Source organism: Mizuhopecten yessoensis, unplaced genomic scaffold (assembly GCF_002113885.1).
Source record: "Mizuhopecten yessoensis strain PY_sf001 unplaced genomic scaffold, ASM211388v2 scaffold1313, whole genome shotgun sequence".
Classification (NCBI taxonomy): Eukaryota; Metazoa; Mollusca; class Bivalvia; order Pectinida; family Pectinidae; genus Mizuhopecten; species Mizuhopecten yessoensis.
Genome location: NW_018403984.1, coordinates 1,432,513 through 1,455,894, shown reverse-complemented (window position 1 = coordinate 1,455,894; position 23,382 = coordinate 1,432,513). Strand labels below are relative to the sequence as shown.

General features: G+C 35.2%; 1 protein-coding gene across 1 annotated transcript in view; it reads right to left on the bottom strand.

The window, feature by feature from the left end:
- Nucleotides 1–1,288: 1,288 nt before the first annotated feature.
- Nucleotides 1,289–23,382, bottom strand: part of LOC110459645 (prostatic acid phosphatase-like) — a 25,983-nt gene continuing 3,889 nt past the window's right edge. Inside the window, exons 2-11 of the mRNA XM_021511996.1 lie at nt 19,901–19,993; nt 17,713–17,817; nt 16,839–16,994; nt 14,079–14,174; nt 13,103–13,189; nt 10,756–10,882; nt 8,919–9,013; nt 8,151–8,331; nt 7,142–7,252; nt 1,289–5,986 (exon numbers count right to left, since the gene is read on the bottom strand). Coding sequence (XP_021367671.1) covers nt 5,841–5,986; nt 7,142–7,252; nt 8,151–8,331; nt 8,919–9,013; nt 10,756–10,882; nt 13,103–13,189; nt 14,079–14,174; nt 16,839–16,994; nt 17,713–17,817; nt 19,901–19,993 — 1,197 coding nt within the window. The 3' untranslated portion in view covers nt 1,289–5,840. The remainder of the gene's footprint in view (nt 5,987–7,141; nt 7,253–8,150; nt 8,332–8,918; nt 9,014–10,755; nt 10,883–13,102; nt 13,190–14,078; nt 14,175–16,838; nt 16,995–17,712; nt 17,818–19,900; nt 19,994–23,382) is intronic.

Sequence of the window (23,382 nt, the reverse complement as noted above, 5' to 3'; positions counted from 1 at the left end):
GGTACAGAAGGAGAAGGATCTTTAATGTTTTCCTCTATTTCCCCTAATGGGCCCCACCTATCTGCCCTTAGAAGGAGGCCCACACACCTCAGTTTATACAAAATTGATTCTTTTGTCCCTAATCATGCTTCAGACTGCATTTGGTTAAAATCCCTTCACTTGTATAGCAGGAGAAAAAAAATCCTCTATTTCCCCTTCGGGCCAGGTGAGCTAAAAAGTCTGATCTTTTTAGGATTCTGTATGCAGAATCCATGGTTTCAAAGCTTTTACCTTTGATATGATATGAAAATGTCTGTCTGTCATAAGTTATTAGTCGCTCTGTTGACCTTTAGAGAATAGTTGATATAATGGGTATTACTGTTGGGTCATACAACAATATACAAGAGCTACGCTTACTATCGTTATTTTGTAGTCTCCGTTTATACAAAATTGAGACCCCTTTATCCAAGGATGATCAGACCAAATTTAGTCAAAATCCATTTCCTGGATAGCCTTTCAGGACTAGTAGCGTTTTTTAAAGAAAATTTCCCGAACAGACACCATGCCAGGGCATAAACTCATCAGTCCTCTCGACCAAGCAAGCCAACAACATGAAAGTGTAGCAGGAAGATTTTTTTTTGTAAAATGAAGAGGAACATTGTTATAATTTTGTCTGCCCACAGGAGCTCTATTCGATTAACAGATAATAAGTGAATGTTTTCAATACGATTCATCAGTTTGAAAATAAGTAATATAAAAGTTCTATTTTATACACAAACAATGTACATATTAAAGGTGTCGCATTGTTTCAAGACCGACTGGTCCCTTCAAGCCATCAACACAGGGACCAGTCGGTCTTGAAACTTTGTGACACTTTTGATATATACATTGTGTTTAAAAAAAAAATGTCAAAGGGACCTGTTGATCTTAAATTTAGTGTTTCAACATGTTTTAGCGGTACATTATTTGTGTAAAAGTAAAACTATTAATAATAATTGAAGAATGTTGTTGTCATACAGTACAAAATCATAAACATCGTCACTTATTTTCTATAGATTGAAACAAGCTCCTGTGGTTGGCTTTGATGAATGTGTGCAGGAAGTCTGAATGAGGGATAAAACCACTGAGCGTACCCAGATCAAGCCGATGTGATTTTTGTAATTGGGCAGGTTGCCCAATTCCTTTTCATGTCTGATCAGGGTGTCGAACCCCGGCTGTCTTAGCAAAAAGCAGGTCACTATCCACTGCGCCACCCGATCATCCTCGGTGTTATTGTAATACAGCACATACAGAACACAAACAAATGAAATATAAATATACATTTTATTGTCCACTTGAATTTTAAAATAATCTTATAACTCGGGTATACTTTGTGTTGTAAAAACCAAATAAGGTGGCATATTATTGGGCCGAGGTACATTTTCACGAAACTCTTTTAACGCTTAAACCCGAATACAAGTCCGGTACTGCGGTAAAAAGTAAATACAAATTAACATTTTGTGAACGAGGTGGACAAAATTTGGAAAGATTAAAAATTTATACTCACTTAAGTCTAATGTTTTTTTATGAAAACTGAATTTGCATTTCTATTGAAAGCACATAAACTTTAGATTACATATTTTTTGGTGGATATTCATTTTCATGGTTATTTCCAAGAATAAAAACGTTGATTTTTTTTAAAATCAAACAAAATTTATTAAAAAAAAAAAAGCAAACAATTTGAAGTGGTAGAAAATTCAAATCCTTCCAAAATGCTTCAGAATTTAATCATGAAAAATGACACTGTAAATGCAAAAACCATTCAATGATTATGTTGCTGCATCAAAAATAACATATCTGGATATACTTTAAGATAAGCAAGATCAACTTTTATGTTTACAGCATTTTATATACCGACGATGTATGAAAATCCAGCCCCTCCTAACACCAGAAACACTGCCTGTTTCAAGGTGATTGTATAGTACATATAGAATCAAAGATATTTTGGTACCCGATAGTTTTGGTACCAAAGTATGTATAAGATGTTTTTATTTCAGTTTTTTTGTTAAGATGAAAAGAATCTTTAAATATAAAATCAGAAAATACAGAACACAAAAAGCAAACAAAGTACAAAGTAATGAAATGTTGGTCCAAGTGCTGAAAATCGTAGGAAATATGGAAACATCTTACGCAATTACTGAAACATCTTGATACCAAAACCACTAAGTACCAAAATATCTGTACCCCATATACATGTCAATCAATAAATACCATTTCATTAATCCTATATAGAGTAGATAATCTCAATATGTAATTGAATGGACAAAGATTTCTCCTTTTTCAGTAAGCATGATCATAGAATAATATTTCACCATAATTTACAAATAAAAACATTACAGTATCATATTTATCTGTCTATAAGCCTATGCCTGGTAACAACCTCATCCAATTCTAATATAGTTCATTGCAAAAAGTCAACATACATAAAATGCTAATTTGTTGTCCTGCAATATACAGTGGCTGATATATGCAATTTCGTTGTTTGGTCTTTTTGCTTCAAAGAGGCGAGAATTAACACACCTACATTCTTGTTGTTTTCATCTTTTCATCCCTATCGGACAAAAAATCAACAAACCTTAATTCTCATTTGACAAGATGAGAATGAACAAATCTTAATTTTCATTCTTTTGTTTTCTCGCCCAGAAAAGATGAAACTACAAGAATTTAAAGTTACTATATCTGGGCTTTTTGTGGCGAAACAGTGAAATGGCACAAGTCAGCCACTGAAGTAATAAGGCCATATCATATCACAGAGTCGGAGAATGTGTTGGCTCCGGATCTTTGGGCTTATTGCACGATAAATATAGTATGTCATATTCAAATATACAACACTGTAGTACACACAAATAACAAAACATGACGAGGAATGTTTAAGGCTGTGAACTTGCCAATACAATTTAATTAAGACAGTGTATTTCTACTAGCGGCCATGACTATACAGACTCGATGCACTTAACAAGACATGAACCTATTTAGCTACTGAAGAGTATCCTAGAGGAATGTTATACAGTATATGGTCCAAATTTTGATCAGATTGAGGAATATAATATATTATTCCTAAAAATTTGCATCATCCTTATTCTGTGAAGATCTAAGAAGACCTTATAAACACTTGAAAGTGTTTTTATTTGCCTTTTGAGTCTCTACTACTGATTATTTGACTTTTATCCAGCTGCATTCTGGTTGTATGACCAAATGGTTTCACATTTGTTGAAAGTCACTGTCATTAAAATACTTGAATGATTGAGACAGTCAATAAATTAATTGTTTTTCAACTTTTTAACTGGTTTTAGGGGAGACAACTCTCATTACCTAGATCCACTTACAATCGACTATTCAGGGTTTTCTCAATTTCAGATGACCTTAGTGAAAAAAATATTGTTTTTATTTTAAGCCATGAACATACCTGGTAAGCATTTCCTTATTGTTACATAATGCAATTTTGATTGCCCTTTATAGAAATCTAGAGGGTCATCATGTGACTAACTTGAAGCATAATTTCTGGACATTCTTGTCCAAGTTGCAATATATGGCAATAGACAAAAAACAAATCCATTTTGTCAATACCTAACTAAAGTTGTAGACATGATTCTATTAACAATTTAACACAATGTCCTCATTGAAGTTTAAAGATCCGAATAACAGTTAAGAAAATATTGACACAAGTTTAAATATTTCAAGGCACTTAACATCTGTACCGGTACATACATTTCAATATAAACATACCCAAGATCAGCAAATATAAAGCATGACAACAATGGAATTGATATTATCGTGTTTTAAAAACTAAACACTGTTTTTTCAACAAGTCAACCATGCATTATTCAAATATACTACATAATATGTCTCTGCTGTTACCTGTACATACGTCTCTGGTAACAGTAAGTATCAATAGTACATTACATTGTCATGTATATGTGTTGTACAACAGAAGAAAGACAAATGGGTATTTTACAAAATATGTCAAATATCAGCATCTTGACAGAGAAAGTCTGTGATACCATGACATATCATTAAACTTAAGACCCTATTCAAACTATATTTTTACAACAGCCCCATTGTGATTTATTTGTTTAAGTCCTTTTCAAAAGAAGCGATTTGAATAAAGAATGTTTGAGAAAAGAAATAAAAAATATAAAACTGGAAACAGCAAGCTCACAGGTCAAATGCAGGGCCTTTGCAGTGAGAAACCTACTCTTTATCAGTGTATAAAGAAGCACGGCTTTAAAATGACTGTTCAATTTATGGGTCGCAAAGTCTATGAAAAACTTGACAAGGGAAGGTACTCTAAGCTAGAAAAAAAAAACTTCTTGTTGCTTCATCTTTTACTTAGAAGGGAGGTTATTCCCAGCAAAAAAGAAAACAATAATTAATTGAACTCTTCTTTACAATTTTAAACGATGCAGTGGTACCTTTTACCTTAAAACGACCGATGAGACAGCAGCCTAATACTGTGAGAAATAACATACTACAGATTTGTCAGACTTTAGTATCTTTACATTAAATGTAAACAAAATACATTGTATAAAGGGATACAAAATGTTTAATATCAAAGTCATAAGTGGATATTTGATTAATTTAGATTCAATGAAATATCTGTATGTAGATAAAAATATATTAACAGGTAGATTTACCTTAGGGGAAATCTGTAATTATCAACCAATTTTTTCATGATCAATGCACAGAGAAGGATACCAGTAAGACAGTGGTGGTTCTGAAAACCTCCTTATGAAGTTTCCAGATGGTCTCTTCAAAGGCATGATGATGTCTTTTCATGTTACTTTGTCATAATTTAAATATTACATTTAGCAAATACTAAATTCAGCTCAAGAAAGAAAATCATTTCCTGATAACCTTTCAAAATGTTTAGAGACCTGAAAATAACAACTACTTTGTTCGGCCCGAAATGGTTGTAAAATAAAATACCTCGTATTCTGGACAATTCCAGATAGATATGATTGTTTTTTAAAAATAATTAATTATAACCATTTATAATCCCTGGAAGGTATATCTCTATTGTTTTCTCTGTAAACTGAACAGTACTTCCAACAAAATATCTGTGTATCTTTGTATCTGTGTAAAATATGATTATTTTCTTAGACTATTTGAGAAATAAATTGCATTCTTTTCAGATTTATTGCCCTATAAATCTCAACAGAGTGCATGCTGCAGACAATTTAATTAAGTTCCATCATGCATATTTTGTCAATGATTCTTATTAAGAATTACAGGAAAATACCTAAAAACAGAATGCAATTCTATATTTTTTTGTTATTTTTAATTGATTCTGACAATTAACTGATATTTGAATTTCTTCAAATCTGTGGTAGATTTCCAACAAATGGAAAAGCCAAAAGACAGCAGTGACATATATTTCAATGTAGTGGTTGCTATGAGCAGATTTGGTTCCAAGGTTGTAAATTGTAATATTGCATTCTGGATAATAAAAGCACAGGTAATGTAACAGCCATCTTGCCGGTCTCTGTTGTGTATTGCGGTATATGTTTAGTAACAGAAGAACATAAAACTAAAATACTAAGATTATGACATCACAAGTGTACTGACATCACAATCATGACTCCTGGGATATGGTATCGTAACTCAGAGCTGACTTTTGGAAGGTTTATACATTGGCAATGCAGAGAAGATGTAAATACAACAGTTTTAAGAAATAATGTTTGAAAGTTTCAAACATTTTTCACATCAGAGTTCCCTGTGATGAACGTTTTTGATACAGATTCATCTTTACCCAATGCTACAATGGAGATAGACTTCGTAGGTTTATCATTATCCAATGTTGTGTAATGCTATTGAGACGGGCATCATGCGTAGTCGTCGTCGTCTGTTGACAGTGGTCTATATGACTGTAGGGTTTGGCGTCTCTTGCAGATGAAGGTGATCAAGGCTGTCACTACGAGGGCTAACAGAGCCACCAAACACCCCAGAACCACTATACCAACGTGGATGTCTGAAAAACACAAAACCTTGTTTTACCATCTACTTAATGAGTTTACTTTCAGTTGACATGCTCGTTAATTTGTCAGTTTGCTTTAATATAAATGATGCATACTCAAATATATTTTAAAGCGTTTGGAATGTCTTTAAAAAGCTTGAGTTTGCATAATACCTCGTAGTTAAATGGTGTCTAAATATAAAGAATTTAATTAGAACAGACACCAGAGTACCGGTAGAGAGGTTTTATAGTATATGTTTGAAAATGTTTGGAATGTCTTTAAAAGCTGGAGTTTGCATATATATAATACATCGTAGTTAAATGGTGTCTTAAAGTATTTAATTAGAACAGACACCTGAGCAGAGGTTTTTAATTTATAGTACATGTATATAATATAACCATTCCGTAGTTATGATAGTGACAAAAGGTACTGACATTCATAGAGCAATGTTATGGTTAATATAATACCTTAAAACTACATGGGGTCATAAAGAAGAGGCCCAAAGGGCCTGGCTTCACACTATTTTTTCATGTTTTCATACATCCTTGCAAGCTACAGGACAAAAAGCGTGACTTTAGGTCTACAATAAATATTGTGTGTTAGGCTGTCCTTTCCTGGTTCAAGATCACATACTATTATGAAGTGTCATAAAATAACTTTTAGAGGTTCAGAAGCTAAAACGAAGACAAAACCTTAACTACTAAACACACTGTTAATCACGATGGTAAGAAAAGGGGGCCTCTATATATTCATCTGTATATATATTAATATATTACTGCCTTTATGCTAACGCTAGCCGAAGGGCTTATTGCTTTCAAAATATTTTAGCTCTATCCTATTATATTTCTGATATTGGTTTTATGTTACGTAATTGTTTGTGGGTTTTTTCTGTGTCTCGATAAAGGAGCGGATTGCTTTGAAAACTTGACAACATCATATTGTCTCTACACTGCAAGAATTATTTCTTTGCCCCATATTGATATATTACTAATACAATGTATATCTTTGTAATTTGAAAATTAACCATTTGTAGTTTTAGATACTGATGAATATGGTAAGCAAGCACCGCTCCTTGAGGAATACAGATGCAAGCAAAAAGTATGTCCTTCAAATAGACACTTGTTTGGTGGGAAGGTGACTACAACATCAGAAAACATCAATCTAATTACCTGATTTAGAATTTTGCTGCAGACTAGGGTTACATTCTGCTTGAATATCTTTTGGTACATTGTTTTTTAAAAGCTTGGTAAAGTCTTCTAATGTACAGTTCTTCCCACATCCTGTAAAAGGAAACAATAAAATGTATATTAATTTAATACTCATAATTGGTCAACTGTAAAAAATTGTTAAAATATATTTTTATTTTATTTTTACTATGATTACGATCTATGGAACATTTTACGGAAGGTTGGTGATAATACACTTGTAAGATTAAGAAGAGGCGTTATTTCAAAATATTACACTCCGTGACCTTTTATGCTCTTCCCCATAAGCCCTCTGGGTCAGCCCTTTCTTGATTACAGATCTTACCTCATAATCTAAGGATAATTTTATGGGGTAATATTAAAAATTCACTGGATTGTTTCAGCAAGAGATGATGTCATTTGAGAGTTTTGTACTCTGTGAACCCTTACTGTTCTAACCCTTACTGTTCTGCCCCTTATAATCCCCCTGATGGTCATCCCTTCTTGAATATACTCTGCTAAATTCAAGAAGGATAAAGTTTGACCTACCTCTTTACGTGTGAACTTCAGGCTCTTTGCATAGACATCATGTACACATCACACTACCGTATATATATTTATTTTATGCATATTGAGATAAATGCCTTGTATTATAATGCTGATTAGTATGCTTTTTTCATCAACTATATTTATTACTGTCACTGTAGGAATGCTATCAGTCTTTGAACCATACCACGTTTTGAGTCCTAGCTTAATTGACAAAGGGACCTCACCATTTCGTCTTGTGACACATTTAATACATACATTGTTTGTGTAGAAAGTAAAACTTTGATATTACATATCCAAACTGATGAATCTTATTGAAGGTTTGAAGGAGTCGAAAATATAATTCTTTAAAGATTATTTATGACAACACACAAAAGACAATAAGAATAGGTCATCTGAATGACTCGGGCAAAACTTTGATAAGTGACCTAAAATCCCACAGCTTTACCTGGTATGTGAAGTACGACAAGGTTGTCAGAGTCCGTCACATTTTTGTAGAGGACCTTGACATAGGGTTTGCCCTGTCCTTCTGGCGTCCATAGCTCCACCATCAGACACGAGGAATACCCAGGTGTCCTACTATTGAATACATTCATCACTCGTAACAGAGCAACAATGGTGGTGTCATGCTAAAATAAAAGAGAAAAATATATATATGTAAGAGATTTAAAAAAATAATCATAATAAGATGTTTAATCATTTGAAGTGCAGTAAAATGAAATTAGGAGAGAAACAAGCTCATCATTCGTCAAAGTGGCCCACATCTTCACGTCAAAGACGCCCAAATCTTCACGTCAAAGAGGCCCACATCTTCACGTCAAAGAGGCCCACATCTTCACGTCAAAGTGGCCCACATTTTCACGTCAAAGTGGCCCACATCTTCACGTCAAAGTGGTCCACATCTTCACGTCAAAGTGGTCCACATCTTCACAATGACTAGAAGATCTTGGTATAATTAGATGTTTATTGCTAAAAGGATTAATTAAAGTGTCATAATGTTTTGGCTATTTCAGATTTTTCTGTTTTCCACCACCAATTCTAAAATATTGATGCCCTTTTACGACCTCTCCCCAAATATTCATATATAGAACAGCCCTAACCAGTAATTCTATATCTGATCATGAATCCATGCTGAATTTTTTAAAATTTTTTGTATTGTTTTGTTATGATTTGATCAAAAGACAGACAGGTGTATTGGTGGGAAATTCATACTTACTGCTGAATACAGGTAAATCTTTGGAGAAGGTTGTGTTGGAGATGGAGGGTTTAAAGCGCTCTCCATATTTCCAATAATTTTCCCCAATAATGAACCTGTAAGTTCAAAGTATCAGATACACGAGGTCATCATGAAAAGAATGTTTGGATTATTTTTACACTATCTTTACATTTGTTTATAAATCAAATACAGTCAAACTTCCAGGTTTTGAACATTGAAGGATCATTGGGAAATCTTTTGAAACATTGAGACTTCCACTCACAAATGTTGATCTTCGAACCTTTTTGAAATCCTGTATATACTGCATTAGTGCAAATGTGGTTGTTAAGCGGAACACAAAGCAGGACATTTAGTTTTAAATCTATAAATATTGGATTTAATGTGATTAGAAAAAAAATGTATTAATGCATTTAGGTAGATTCCATGTTTAGGTGTAAAAAGAGGCCCAACGGGCCTGCATCGCTCACCTGGTATTAATCTCACACTTGTACCCTTAAAAGTGATCTAAAATAAAGCTACATGTAGGCAAAATATCAGTATTTAAGACTATAAGTCATATATTCAAAAGAACCTGTTAAAAGATTTTAAAAGATTTGACCCTGTAACCTTGAAAGTCGAATAAGGTCATTACATTGAACAAACTGTATAGCCCTTCATCTCAGCACGCAACTTGCAAAATATCACCTCCCTACACCTTTTGTCTTTTGAGATTAGGTCATTTAAATGTTTATACATTTTTGACTCAATGTGAATTTTGAAAGTGGGTCAAGGTCACTCAAATGAAAAAGGTCAATCATTTAAACAAACTTAGTAGCCCTTCATCCTAGCATGCTTCTGGCTAGATATCATCATCCTGGGCCTTTTGGTTATTCAGAAGAAGTTGTTTAAAGTTTTAAACATATTTGACCCTTTTGGCCTTGAATATAAGTCAAAGTCATTCATTTTAACAAACTTGGTAGCCCTTCATCCAAGCATGCTAATGGGCAAATAATAACATTCTGGGCTTCATGGTTATTCAGAAGAAGTCATTTAAAGGTTTTAAACATATTTCACCCCGGTGACCTTGAATATAAGCCAAGGTCATTCATTTGTACAAACTTGGTAGATATTGATCCTAGCATGCTACTGGCCAAATAGAAACATCATGGGCCTCCTGGTTATTTAGAAGTGGTAAAAGGTTTTGAACATATTTGATCCATGTGACCTTGAATAAATGTAAAGGTCATTCATTTGAACAAACTTGGTAGCCCTTCATCCTAGCATGCTACTTGCCAAATATCATCAACCTTGGCATTTTGGTTATTCACCCTAGGCCTTAATTGTGGTTATTAAGAAGAAGTTGTTTAAAATTATATATTGACGACGGACGCTGCGCCACGGCATAAGCTCACTTGGCCCTTTGGGCCAGGTGATCTAAAAGTGACCCTGGGACATTAAAAGTTCTTGTACAGGTAATTATTTTACTTCAAGTTATTAGTTGTTATTGTCAATGTTTTCCTAACAATTGGACTTGATTGTATATAGTTATATGAAACAGTGAGAAATTCAACTGATAAAAGTTTAAATTGGACTCTACATGGGACTTCAAGAAAACCTTAAACTCAATGTTTAAACAAAATCTCTCGAAACCACATTCAGAAATGGATGGAGGGTATCTGCATGTTAACGAGAGCCAAAATGGTACTCGGTAACATACATTATATACAATTATACTGATTCCATTATGTCCTGTAAGCTAGAAGTTTCAGGTTGGACACTATACCTCTTCAGACAACACTACAGGTATATCCTTTGTAAAAAAGCAGTACAATATAATCATATACAATTAAAAACTTACCTCCTCTAAGCTTGGCCATCTCGTCTGTGTAAAACATGTACGAGTTTTGGAAATCCAAGAGTTGAGTCAGTAAGGGATGTAGTGGTATGACCTGCTCCCATTCAGACATATTCAGGTTATTGGTGTACTGGAACACACAGTTCAGTATGACAAACTCTTGTTCTTATTTTTTAATCAACGGATGACATTCTGAGGATAAGTTAAGTTAAGTTTATTTCTGGTACAGGATTGGTTATGATGCTCTACATAAGACTCAAAACACAAATACCCCGGTACACATTATACAATGTTCATGTGTTACCACATCTCTAGCTGGTTAATGGTGAATTTCAGATTTATAGCTACATCAAAGTTCCTGTAAAGTCTAATGTTTATCCAGATTACACTGATCAAATTAATATTGGTTTCATAGCCCCTATAAACACCATTCCTTCTGGTACTGCTATAGAAGAAGTTGCAGTGGAAATGTAAATGTCCATGTATGTGCCTCCCATTCAGTGCCAGCGTAATTAAATATTGGCCAAGCAGAAACACTCGGATATTTTAAAATGGTATTCTTCGTCTTTAGTATCAAACTAGATCCTACTATAATGCCCAGATATGGAAATATTTGCTGCATTGTTGATTTGGTAGATGGATCTCTCTGTGAAATTCAAAAGTGCGTAAATAACGCTTCCTCGAAAATAACATGATGTACAGTAATTATTAATTGGAAAGAATTACAGCTTTTGGTGTGGTGTAATAATATAAACGACACAAAACAAATGATCCGTTATATATAATCAAACCAACTAGGGTTGGTTGTACATTACAGACCTCACAGAACAGGGGATGCACAATAGTTATCAGGCCAACTAAGGTTGGTAGTGTATTACAGACCTCACAGAACAGGGGATCCACAACAGTTATCAGGCCACCTAAGGTTAGTAGTGTATTACAAACCTCACAGATCAGGGGATCCACAACAGTTATCAGGCCAACTCAGGTTAGTAGTGTATTACAAACCTCACAGAACAGGTGATCCACAATAGTTATCAGGCGAACTAAGGTTGGTAGTGTAATACAAACCTCACAGAACACGGGATCCACAATAGGTATCAGGCCAACTAAGGTTGGTAGTGTATACAAACCTCACAGAACAGGGGATCCACAACAGTTATCAGGCCAACTCAGGTTAGTAGTGTATTACAAACCTCACAGATCAGGGGATCCACAACAGTTATCAGGCCAACTCAGGTTAGTAGTGTATTACAAACCTCACAGAACAGGGGATCAACAATAGTTATCAGGCCAACTAATATAAGGTTGGTAGTGTAATACAAACCTCACAGAACACGGGATCCACAATAGTTATCAGGCCAACTAACGTGGTTGTACATTACAGACCTCACAGAACAGGGGATGCATAATAGTTATCAGGCCAACTAAGGTTGGTAGCTATAGTGTATTACAAACCTCACAGAACAGGGGATCAACAATAGTTATCAGGCCAACTAATATAAGGTTGTTAGTGTAATACAAACCTCACAGAACACGGGATCCACAATAGGTATCAGGCCAACTAAGGTTGGTAGTGTATACAAACCTCACAGAACAGGGGATCCACAACAGTTATCAGGCCAACTAAGGTTAGTAGTATATTACAAACCTCACAGAACAGGGGATGCACAATAGTTATCAGGCCAACTAAGGTTTGTAGTGTAATACAAACCTCACAGAACAGGGGATCCACAATAGTTATCAGGCCAACTAGGGTTGGTTATCCATTACAAAACTCACAGAACAGGGGATCCACAATAGTGATCAGGCCAACTAAGGTTGGTAGTGTATTACAAACCTCACAGAACAGGTGATCCACAATAGTTATCAGGCGAACTAAGGTTGGTAGTGTAATACAAACCTCACAGAACAGGGGATCCACAATAGTTATCAGGCCAACTAAGGTTGGTAGTGTAATACAAACCTCACAGAACACGGGATCCACAATAGTTATCAGGCCAACTAAGGTTGGTAGTGTATAACAAACCTCACAGAACAGGGGATCCACAAGAGTTATCAGGCCAAGTAAGGTTGGTAGGGTATTACAAACCTCACAGAACAGGCGATCCACAATAGTTATCAGGCCAACGAAGGTTGGTAGTGTATTACAAACCTCCCAGAACAGGGGATCCACAATAGTTATCCGGCCAACTAAGGTTGGTAGTGTATAACAAACCTCACAGAACAGGGGATCCACAACAGTTATCAGGCCAACTAAGGTTGGTAGGGTATTACAAACCTCACAGAACAGGGGATCCACAATAGTTATCAGGCCAACTAAGGTTGGTAGCTATAGTGTATTACAAACCTCACAGAACAGGGGATCCACAATAGTTATCAGGCCAACTAACGTTGCTGGAAGTCCAGACAATTCTGCAGCTTTGTTTATGAGATCCTGTTGGTGAAGATTTCAACTTCAAATTAGAAAATATAATCTCAGAAAATATCTATTTTCAGTTCATAATTACTACCATTTTGAAAATGAATACAAGTATAGTACAAAATGCTTGATTTTCCTCGTCACATTGGTTGTACATGGTTATAATTACCCTTCGTACAACTCTTGTTAAATGTAAACAGGAAAGGGAAGTGTTAGTCTGAGTGCCTCCCATGTTTACAATATATATTGGTGGACACTGGGGAAACTTGACATTGATGGTCAGTATGTATTGCTTGTACAGTAGATTAAATGCTGCAATATTATGACACCTACAGAGATTACCCTGGTATACATATTTATTACAATTTTATAAGTGAAATATCAGGAATTATCAATCTTTTAAAACTTTTAATTTCAATACAGTGATGACATATATACAAATGTTTTATCACATACCTGTTGAATCTTGTTATAGTAATACGAGCAATTTTCAGACCATGAAATACAACGTTCTGTATTGCACATGTACAATACTGAATGTTGTATTTACCTACTAGCCGGAACTACTTTTTAAGGGAATCGCCTTGTCATGGCGAACTGAAAAGTTTCCGGTATTTGCAAAAAATATCAAAGTTTATAAAATCTTTGTATCGATCTCTACCAAATACGGAAAGTATGTGATAAAAGCAAGACCACACACTTGTATTTTTCTAACAAATCAGAAAGCACTCATTTATTTCATGGACATATATATTCACTCGTGTGGTCTTGCATATATATCTTGAAATGAGAAGTTTTCTTTATAGTGATATAATGGCCACTAATGACAAACTTGTGTGCTACAATTAAATCAAATGTATTATAACAGTAAAACTGTGTAACTAATAAAATCAAACAATTTTACCTGATGTTGGGCAGTGAAATTGGCTATGAATTCACTTGCCAGAAATTTAGCTAGTAATTCAGTGAATCTTGGACATGGAGCTCTCATATTCAGCAGCTGTGAAAATGTAAAGATTCCAATATCACAATACACTATAAAGTATTAAATATCACTATACACTATAAAGTATTAAGTATCACAATACAATATAAAGTATTAAATATCACTATACACTATAAAGTATTAAATATCACTATACCCTGTAAAGTATTAAATATCACTATACCCTGTAAAGTATTAAGTATCACTATACAATATAAAGTATTAAATATCACTATATACTATAAAGTATTAAATATCACTATACACTATAAAGTATTAAATATCACTATACACTATAAAGTATTAGATATCACTATATATATACACTTTAAAGTATTAAATATCACTATACACTATAAAGTATTAAATATCACTTTACACTATAAAGTATTAAATATCACTATACACTTTAAAGTATTAAATATCACTATACAATATAAAGTATTAAATATCACTATACAATATAAAATATTAAGTTTCACTATGCAATATAAAGTATTCAGTATGTACATTCAATTGCAGAGGCAATGGTATAAAATATCTAAAATACAGTTTGTATTTATTTTTGAATCTTTTTATCTGTTAACAAAAACAATGACTATCTTCAAAAAAGGATAAAGATAACAAATACTAATTTACAGAAAACAATAGACAAGAGGCCCTGTGAATTAACAGTCACCTGAGTGAAATTTTGAATGATACACATATATAAGTGTTAACACTACTGTTAAGTAGATTTCACTTCAACTGAATAAAACTCCAGTGGGGCAATCATCCCCTAAAGTTGGGCATCGAGAGAAGAAATATTTTAAATAATATGGTCTAAATCACCAGCAACTTTTAGAGAAGATGTATCATGTGAACATTTTTGCACTAATAATAATAAAATTCCCAGCCCTAGGCACCTCCTAGGAGATTAGCTCCTTAATGAATACAAGTTTCGATCCCAACCATATATGGATAATTTAATGGAATGTTTGTAGTTGAAAATAACCCACCAAAACCCCCAGAAAGGTTAAGAGATGTAAGTCAATTGTTTGCATCATGTCGACAGTACAATGAGGGTTTGGGGTGGGATCGACCCAGGATCAGCCCTTTCCTATGTATTAATTCTGATTTTTATCAACTAAGCATGATTTCATGAAAGTTTGGTCTAAATCCACAAACAATTTACAATTGTAATTGTCAGTCATTCCTATATCCTTCATCTCCTTTGTACTTTACCACATTAAGTGTCCGTGTAGGACCACCTTAATAGCCAGACTACTAGACCTACCTCTAAGGGAACACACCACCAAAGGTATTCAAGCCACCCCAATAAACCTCTCTCTCCACACATGTCATCAGACACACTTCTCTGATGATGCTGATCACAGCAATGCAACATCAAGTAACTATTCAGGCGCAGAGATTATGACGTCACACAACTTGACGTCATAGACTGTCCAACGTACACAACATCAAACAAATGACTCCAAAGCTACGATCACAACAACATTCGCTAGTTGCATGGTCGCCCATGTAACGCACTGCATCTCGCCAGCAGAGAAATGGATATGCAACATCTGCAATAACCACTACACTCACCAATGGAGTCTTAACTCATTCACCCCTGAAGACACATTTAAAGTCTTCCAATTCAAAGGTTGGAATAGTTCATTATGAAATTTCAGGGGTAAATGAGTTAAGAGACACATATGCATACAGTCACAGCACAACCAAGCATCATATACCTTCCTCTACCTAATTGCTGCCATCGAAGCTTTATCAGACCCTATAAATGCAACAACACAAATACAGAACCACATACCACTACATCTCTAAGGAATCTATAGAATTATCTGTAACCCTTGTTCTTATTGTTACAATACACTGCACACCTGCTTCTTATTGTGTCTTTACCTTATTTTATTCCCGTCCACTGTACGATGAGTCAACAACAACAAAAATATCGCTCCACGCCAATTCGAGCCATCCATAGCAACCCCTGCCACCTTACTCCACCCTACGTCATCACATGCCACCCGCACCACCCTGTGCTACCCTTATACACCCTATACAAAGGGCTGAACTCCTTACTCTGCACCTCCGACGAATTACACATCATAACGAAACCACTCAGGTCATTAGTGGACAACTTGGTTCCCACACAACACGGACGACACGGACATGCTCCTGTTGGTAAAATCCACATGAACTTTTAGAGGAGATGCCATTTAAAGGCTAAGGCCATTACACGTCACAATCAGCCTCTTTATTCTTACGTATAAATTCTTACCTTTATTATTTTGGGTCGTTTATGAAAATTTCCAATAGAAGCTTTGAGAGGAGATACTGATTTAAGATATTTTCCATTAAACAACCACTTATATGCCCTGCCATGATACACCTGGGAGTGGGGGGTCCTCATCATCTAAAGATTGTTTTATAGTATCTTGTAAATAGTAATGATGACTTTGGCATGCATATGTACATTTACCTTTGAACCCTGAAATACAAACTCATTTGAGATTTTCTCATATTACCTAAGTTTTATATAATTGGGTGGGAGTGGGTTGGGGTGGGGGGGACGGGCACGGGTAACTTTGCATTCCCTTTGACTTCCCTAAAGGGGAAAGTACATAAAAATCTAAAATATGAATTGTACTGTATTTGAAAATGCACAGTATGACAGCTTACAAAGTCTTCGTCAAGCGGTTTGGTGTGGACGGGAATGGGCTGCCAGTTCAGATCTGGGTTCCACTGTTGGTCGGTACCATTGGGAGGATATAGTCCACTGAGGACACAGTAGGCACTCATCAGGGTACGATCTTTATCTGTACTTCTTACATAAATCTGAAACATCAGGAAATTTTATTACAATGCCATATATCTTGAATGAATATATTACTCCTTTTTTGTTACTCTAACTGTTACCGGTAAAGAAAGTGGCAAATTAAACAAGCTCTCCAGGACATCAACTCTCGCCAATAATTGTTTGGGGGTTTTTTGGTGTTTTTTTATATATATGAAATATAAACTTGAGATGCAGAGCAGTGATGAACAATCTATTCTTTATTTCAAAGACCCAATTTAAAGTCGTCTTACACAATTACAAGTAGCCCATATGCTGAAAGTCGAACATGCAGACCAAGTACATGTATAATACAACCACTGACAAACACAACTGTTAGGTTTTGGGTGGTCAGGTGGTGCAGAGGATAGCCCATTTGCCTTTCATCAAGGTGGCAGGGGTTTGATTCCCTGATGGGAAGGGTCACCTGCACGACCACATGGGTTTTCTCCGGGTACTCTGGTTTCCTCCCACCCTAAGAACTCTTGTGTGCTACATCCAGGCCAATAAGAGTGATTAATATAAGTTGAAATAACTTGTTTCATAATTGTTGTAAAACAAATAAAGTTAATATAAGATACTATATATGTTCAGTTTCCTAACAAATGGTTGAAAAAAAGATAATTACAAAATACTGGCATTTCTCTTATCAAAATATTCTAATGATGTATGTACATATGCTAATGTTTATGATAATCTATGATTCCTTGAGAGCATTACCTCTGAATGGCTATAATTTGAACTCAGGAAAGCATCATAAGTACCCTCAAGTATGTATTGTTTTCTTAAAAATTTCCCAAGTCCATATTCTTGATTCATTCCTATCTGAAAAACACACAAACAAGCACAAATATATGTCATGTTTTACATCATACCATCAGATATTACAAAGACCAAACCTTTGAACACTTCACAATCTTCAAAACATAAATTCACATAATTTGTTTTTCAGTATATTACAGTGAAATTTCAAATTTCTCCTAATTTTGCATTGATTATACAATGTATGTTTATAATTACACCATACAAAGCCTGAAAACGTAAACTGTTAAAATTTAAACTTATTATGAATTTTTGATTTTGCAATATTCTATTGTTTAGACATCTGCTTTTTCACTTGACTGGAAATTTGTGCTTTAAAGAAAGACAAGAACAATGCAATGTCACCAATAAAACGGATTGACTTATCTGTGATATCATGTTTTTATCAAACATTATAAAAGTACTATGCCATAGGATACAAACAATGTACCGGGTAATGCAATATGCACACAAAAGGCCTACATTTTGTAAGTGGCTTCCTGACCGCATTATTTTTTGGAAGACACATCTGAAATCTGCGACCTTCAAAATGAGTCGATGTCATTTATTGACATTTACTTGATATTAAGCAACCTTTATAACCCAAGTTTACATTATTTGATCTTGGCTTTCTCATAAAGATGACCATTATCATCACTGTACCCAAATCGGGATACTTTTTAGATATTATACCCTACAATCAGTTCCAAAAATGTTTGTTCATTTTTCATAAATAGATACTATCCACTTTTCATTTTTATTACAATTTGATATTTTGGGCGCTTGGTTCTATAAAGAAAACGCAAAATTTCATCAGGGTTATGAAGGCACTTGAAACGTCGTAACTATACCCTGAAAGAGATACTTCTGGAATTTAGCGAATATTTGGGGATAAACGATCAATATCAGCAGAAAAAAAAAATATATTTCAAATATTTTTATATTAAATTTCTTTTCCAAACTAGCATTAGTTTTGATAAAATAGACTTTTGAAAAACATATCCAGTAATTAGCATCACTTGGCAAGTAAGTCAGGAAAGTTTTGTTTTGGTCATTTTTCTTACCTTTAAAGTGTCCATTAACAAATCCTAATCAACAGCCAATAAAGCTTACATACAGTTAAATTGATCAAATGGAAACTTTATACATAAAAGTACTTCTTTGCATTGAATGACAGTTTCGATTATTCTTGGGCCTTTTCCCCCAATAAGTATCCCGTTTTGGGTACTGTCCCGATTTGGGTACGTACAGTGACAGTTGCCTCAACACTGTAATCAGGGGTGTATGAAAAGATTTACCGGTACATAGCTTGTCTTCATAACAATCTTTAATTTTAAAAGTATCATGACCTTAGACTGTTTTTTACACAATGTAATTTAAAGATTTTGTAACATAAGTTTTACTCCGAGAGAAATTCAATAAGTTTATTTGATTTAATCTTTATTTAATTCAAAATATCTAAAATAAGAATAAAAGCACAAGGATGGTATTGTACACAAGGATGGTATTGTACACAGGGATGGTATTGTACACAGGGATGGTATTCTACACAGGGATGGTATTGTACACAGGGATGGTATTGTACACAGGGATGGTATTGTACACAAGGATGGTATTGTACACTGGGATGGTATTGTACACAGGGATGGTATTGTACACAGGGACGGTATTGTACACAAGGATGGTATTGTGCACTGGGATGGTATTGTACACAGGGATGGAATTGTACCCAAGGATGGTATTGTACACAAGGGTGGTATTGTACACAAGGATGGTATTGTCCACACGGACGGTATTGTACACAAGGATGGTATTATACACAAGGATGGTATTGTACACAAGAATGGTATTGTACACAAGGATGGGATTGGACACAGGGATGGTATTGTACACAGTGATGGTATTGTACACAGGGATGGTATTGTACAGAGGGGTGGTAGTGTACACAAGGATGGTATTGTACACTGGGATGGGATTGTACACAGGGATGGTATTGTCCACAGGGATGGTATTGTACACAAGGATAGTATTGTACACAGGGATGGTATTTTACACAAGGATGGTATTGTACACAAGGATGGTATTGTACACAGGGATTTATAATTACCTTTGTAAGTTGACCAAGTCCCTGTGGCCAGTGATCCTGATATCTGTCTTTCGGAAAAGAATGTGTAGGACTTCTGTCTCCATGGCGGAAAACCTTTAAGTCAGATAGAAACAGATTTGATCAAGCAGAGTGGAATGATAATTATATAATGTTACTAATGAATTTACGAAGGCTAGTCGTTTTGGTAACAAGTCGTTTCGGGACATATGAAATTTTCACTTATAAATTACATTTTGCTCCTGTTTCATATAAAGTCCTGTAAGTACACAAGTATGGTTTTAGTTTATGACCTTTGTCACAACCTTACTAGTGCTTGGAATAATTATAATTAGTGTTACCAGTACTAGTGATTGCGTATGCTTGAGGGGATACCTACCAACATTTATCCGATTGACAGTGTGTTGATACCTGGTCAAACTAATCTCATTATCAAATAAAGAGAGGAACTTAATGAAATTTATCATTCAATTTCTTATGTTATTGATAGGTTCCTTGTTTGTTATCAATAATAATATACAGTATACAAATGATAATCAAAACAAAATTAGCATTATTCTGTACTTAAGTTATATATAAAATAGAACAAGAGTACCGGGGGGTGGAACAATATACGCCCGTCGAATGCCATACAGTGTTATATACTTTTTTACATTGAAAAGAGATCTGCATCATTCAAAGAGTGGTTAGCTGAAATGCTATAAAAATGTAGGAGAAAATTCTTTTCAGGGAAACACAACAACATAACATGATTATTTAGCCTACTAAGTTTAAACGAAATCTCACTGGAGTGTCAAAAAATGTAGGAGAATTCTTTAAATCAAAATTCTTTTAAGGGAGACAACTTCATATCATGTTTTAATGTAAACCAAGTTATAAAGAGATTCGTTGAAGAAATGTAGGAGGAGATTGCCGGACAAAAATCAAATACTGAAATAAACAAAGGGCAATAACTTTTGCAAAAATTGTCGAATCCAAATTCTTTTCAAGGAAACACAACAACATATCATGATTATTTTGCCTACTAAGTTTCAAAGAGATCCGTTGAACAAGAGGCCCAGAGGGCCTGTATCGCTCACCTGAATATGTTTAAAATAATAAGTATGAAGTAAAGATATATCACTCCATGATAGGTGCTGTAAGTACATATGAAATTTTAGACAGATCCATCCAGTACTTGAGATATAGCGAGAACAAACTTCAAACAGAGCCCCACCCCTTTATGCCTCTAGCTAGGGGGATCATATCCACCAATTACACAAAATTGAGTCCCTTGGCCCAAGGTTGCTAGATTAGGATAAAATCCCTTAATCCTGATGGTTGAAGAAGGATTTTAAAGGTTTTTCCTCTACTTCTCCTATTGGGCCCCGCCCTTGTGCCCCCTGGGAGACCACACCAACTGCTTATACAAAATTGAGTCCCCTTGGCGCAAGGATGCTCCAGACTAAATTAGGATAAAATCCCTAAAATTATTAAGTCCCTATGGTAGAAGAAGGATTTTAAAGGTTTTACCTCTATTTCCCCTATTGGGCCCCGCCTCTCTGCCTTCAGGGGGGTCAAGACACACTGTTTATACAAAATTGGTTCCCCTTCACCCAAGGATGCTTCATACCAAATTTGGACAAAATCCTGTCATTCCTAAGAAGGATTTTAGAAAATTTGCTATGTTTTTCCCCTATAATTGAGTCCCTTTTGCCCGAGGATGCTCCAGACTAAATTAGGATAAAAATATCTTAATCCCTCTGGTAAAAGATGGATTATAAAGGTTCTACCTCTATTTCCCCTATTGGGCGCCGCCCCTCAGTTCCAGGGGGGACCACCCCACCGTTTATACAAAATTGGTTCCCCTTTACTCAAGGAAGCTCCACACCAAATATGGACCAAATCCTTTCATTCCTACAGAAGAAGAAGGATTTTAAAGAATTTGCTATGTTTCCCCTATTGGGCCCTGCCCTCAGGGCCCTGGGGGGCCAGACCCACAGTTTATACAAAATTGGTTCCCCTTCACCAAAGGATGCTTCAGACCAAATATGGAACAAATCCTTTCATTCCTACAGAAGAAGAAGAATTTAAAAAGAAATTTTTATATTTCCCCTATTGGGCCCTGCCCCTCAGGCCTCTAGGGGGCCAGACCCACGGTTTATACAAAATTGGTTCCCCTTCACTTAAGGATGCCTCAGACGAAATATGGAACAAATCCTTTCATTACTCCAGATCAAGAAGAAGGATTTTAAAGAAATTGCTATATTTCCCCTATTGGGCCCTGCCCCTCAGGACCCTGGGGGGCCAGACCTGTGGTTTATACAAAATTGGTTCCCCTTCACCCAAGGATGCTTCAGACCAAATATGAAACAAATCCTTTCATTCCTACAGAAGAAGAAGGATTTAGAAAGATTTGCTATATTTCCCCTATTGGGCCCCGCCCCTCTGCCCCCGGGGGGGGGGGGGGGGGGGGGCTACACTGACCATTTATACAACATTTAGTCCCCTTGGCCTAATGATGCTCCAGACCAAATTTAGTCAAAATCTGCTTGACGATTCAGGACTAGTGGCGTTTTAAAGGAAAAGTTGACGGATGGACGACGGGGGAAAAAATAGAAACGACCGCCATGACAGATCAAGCGTGATGTAATCTCAATTATCCGTTCTATATATGGCCTGCATGGCCAAATATAGTATTACTACTGATGCTGCCATGTTAACTACAATTTCCATATTGGGTCATGATCATGACACCCATATATAGATGTCTGACCTATATCAGAAGGGAGACGGAGTTTCAAACATGGCGGTCAATTCAGAATTTGATTCCGCTTGCTAAAATTATTGTTAACTTGATAATTTAACAACATTTTAGGCAGAATTTAACATATTTTATAGCTATAGGATATAAACAGAAATAGTGCATATAACAAACCTATTTAAAACTAACCAACTTCCACATTTTTATCATTTTGAGGAAAAGTTATCAGCCAATCTCATACTATATACACTGACATAGAGCCTGTATGAAATACCTTAACGTTACCGGAAATATTAAATTATCAACCCAACCGCCCATAACAAAACCAGACAAAAAAGGCCAGTTAACATTTATTATAGAAATCAACATTATTCACAAGAAAATGGGTGCAGTGCCAAATGTATATAAAGACGATATTAATTGGTTCCAGAAGATAAAGTCCATATCAAGTAAATAGGAAACCAATTAACTGTGTCACATATATGTAAATTCACAAATATTAAGGCACTGCACCCATAAATATCATACAGTGATGCAAAATTTATATCAAGAAGTACATCATTTGTCCTATATAATATCAGTATACTCACTACATGCAGATGTATTACAGGTACATCTACAGGTACCTCACTCCTACTTGTACACCACTCTCCTTCACATACTGATACATTTTAAACTGAGACAACATTTATAATACAAATATTACACTCAAAAGCCTAATTTATCCCAGTGAAAAAGGGGG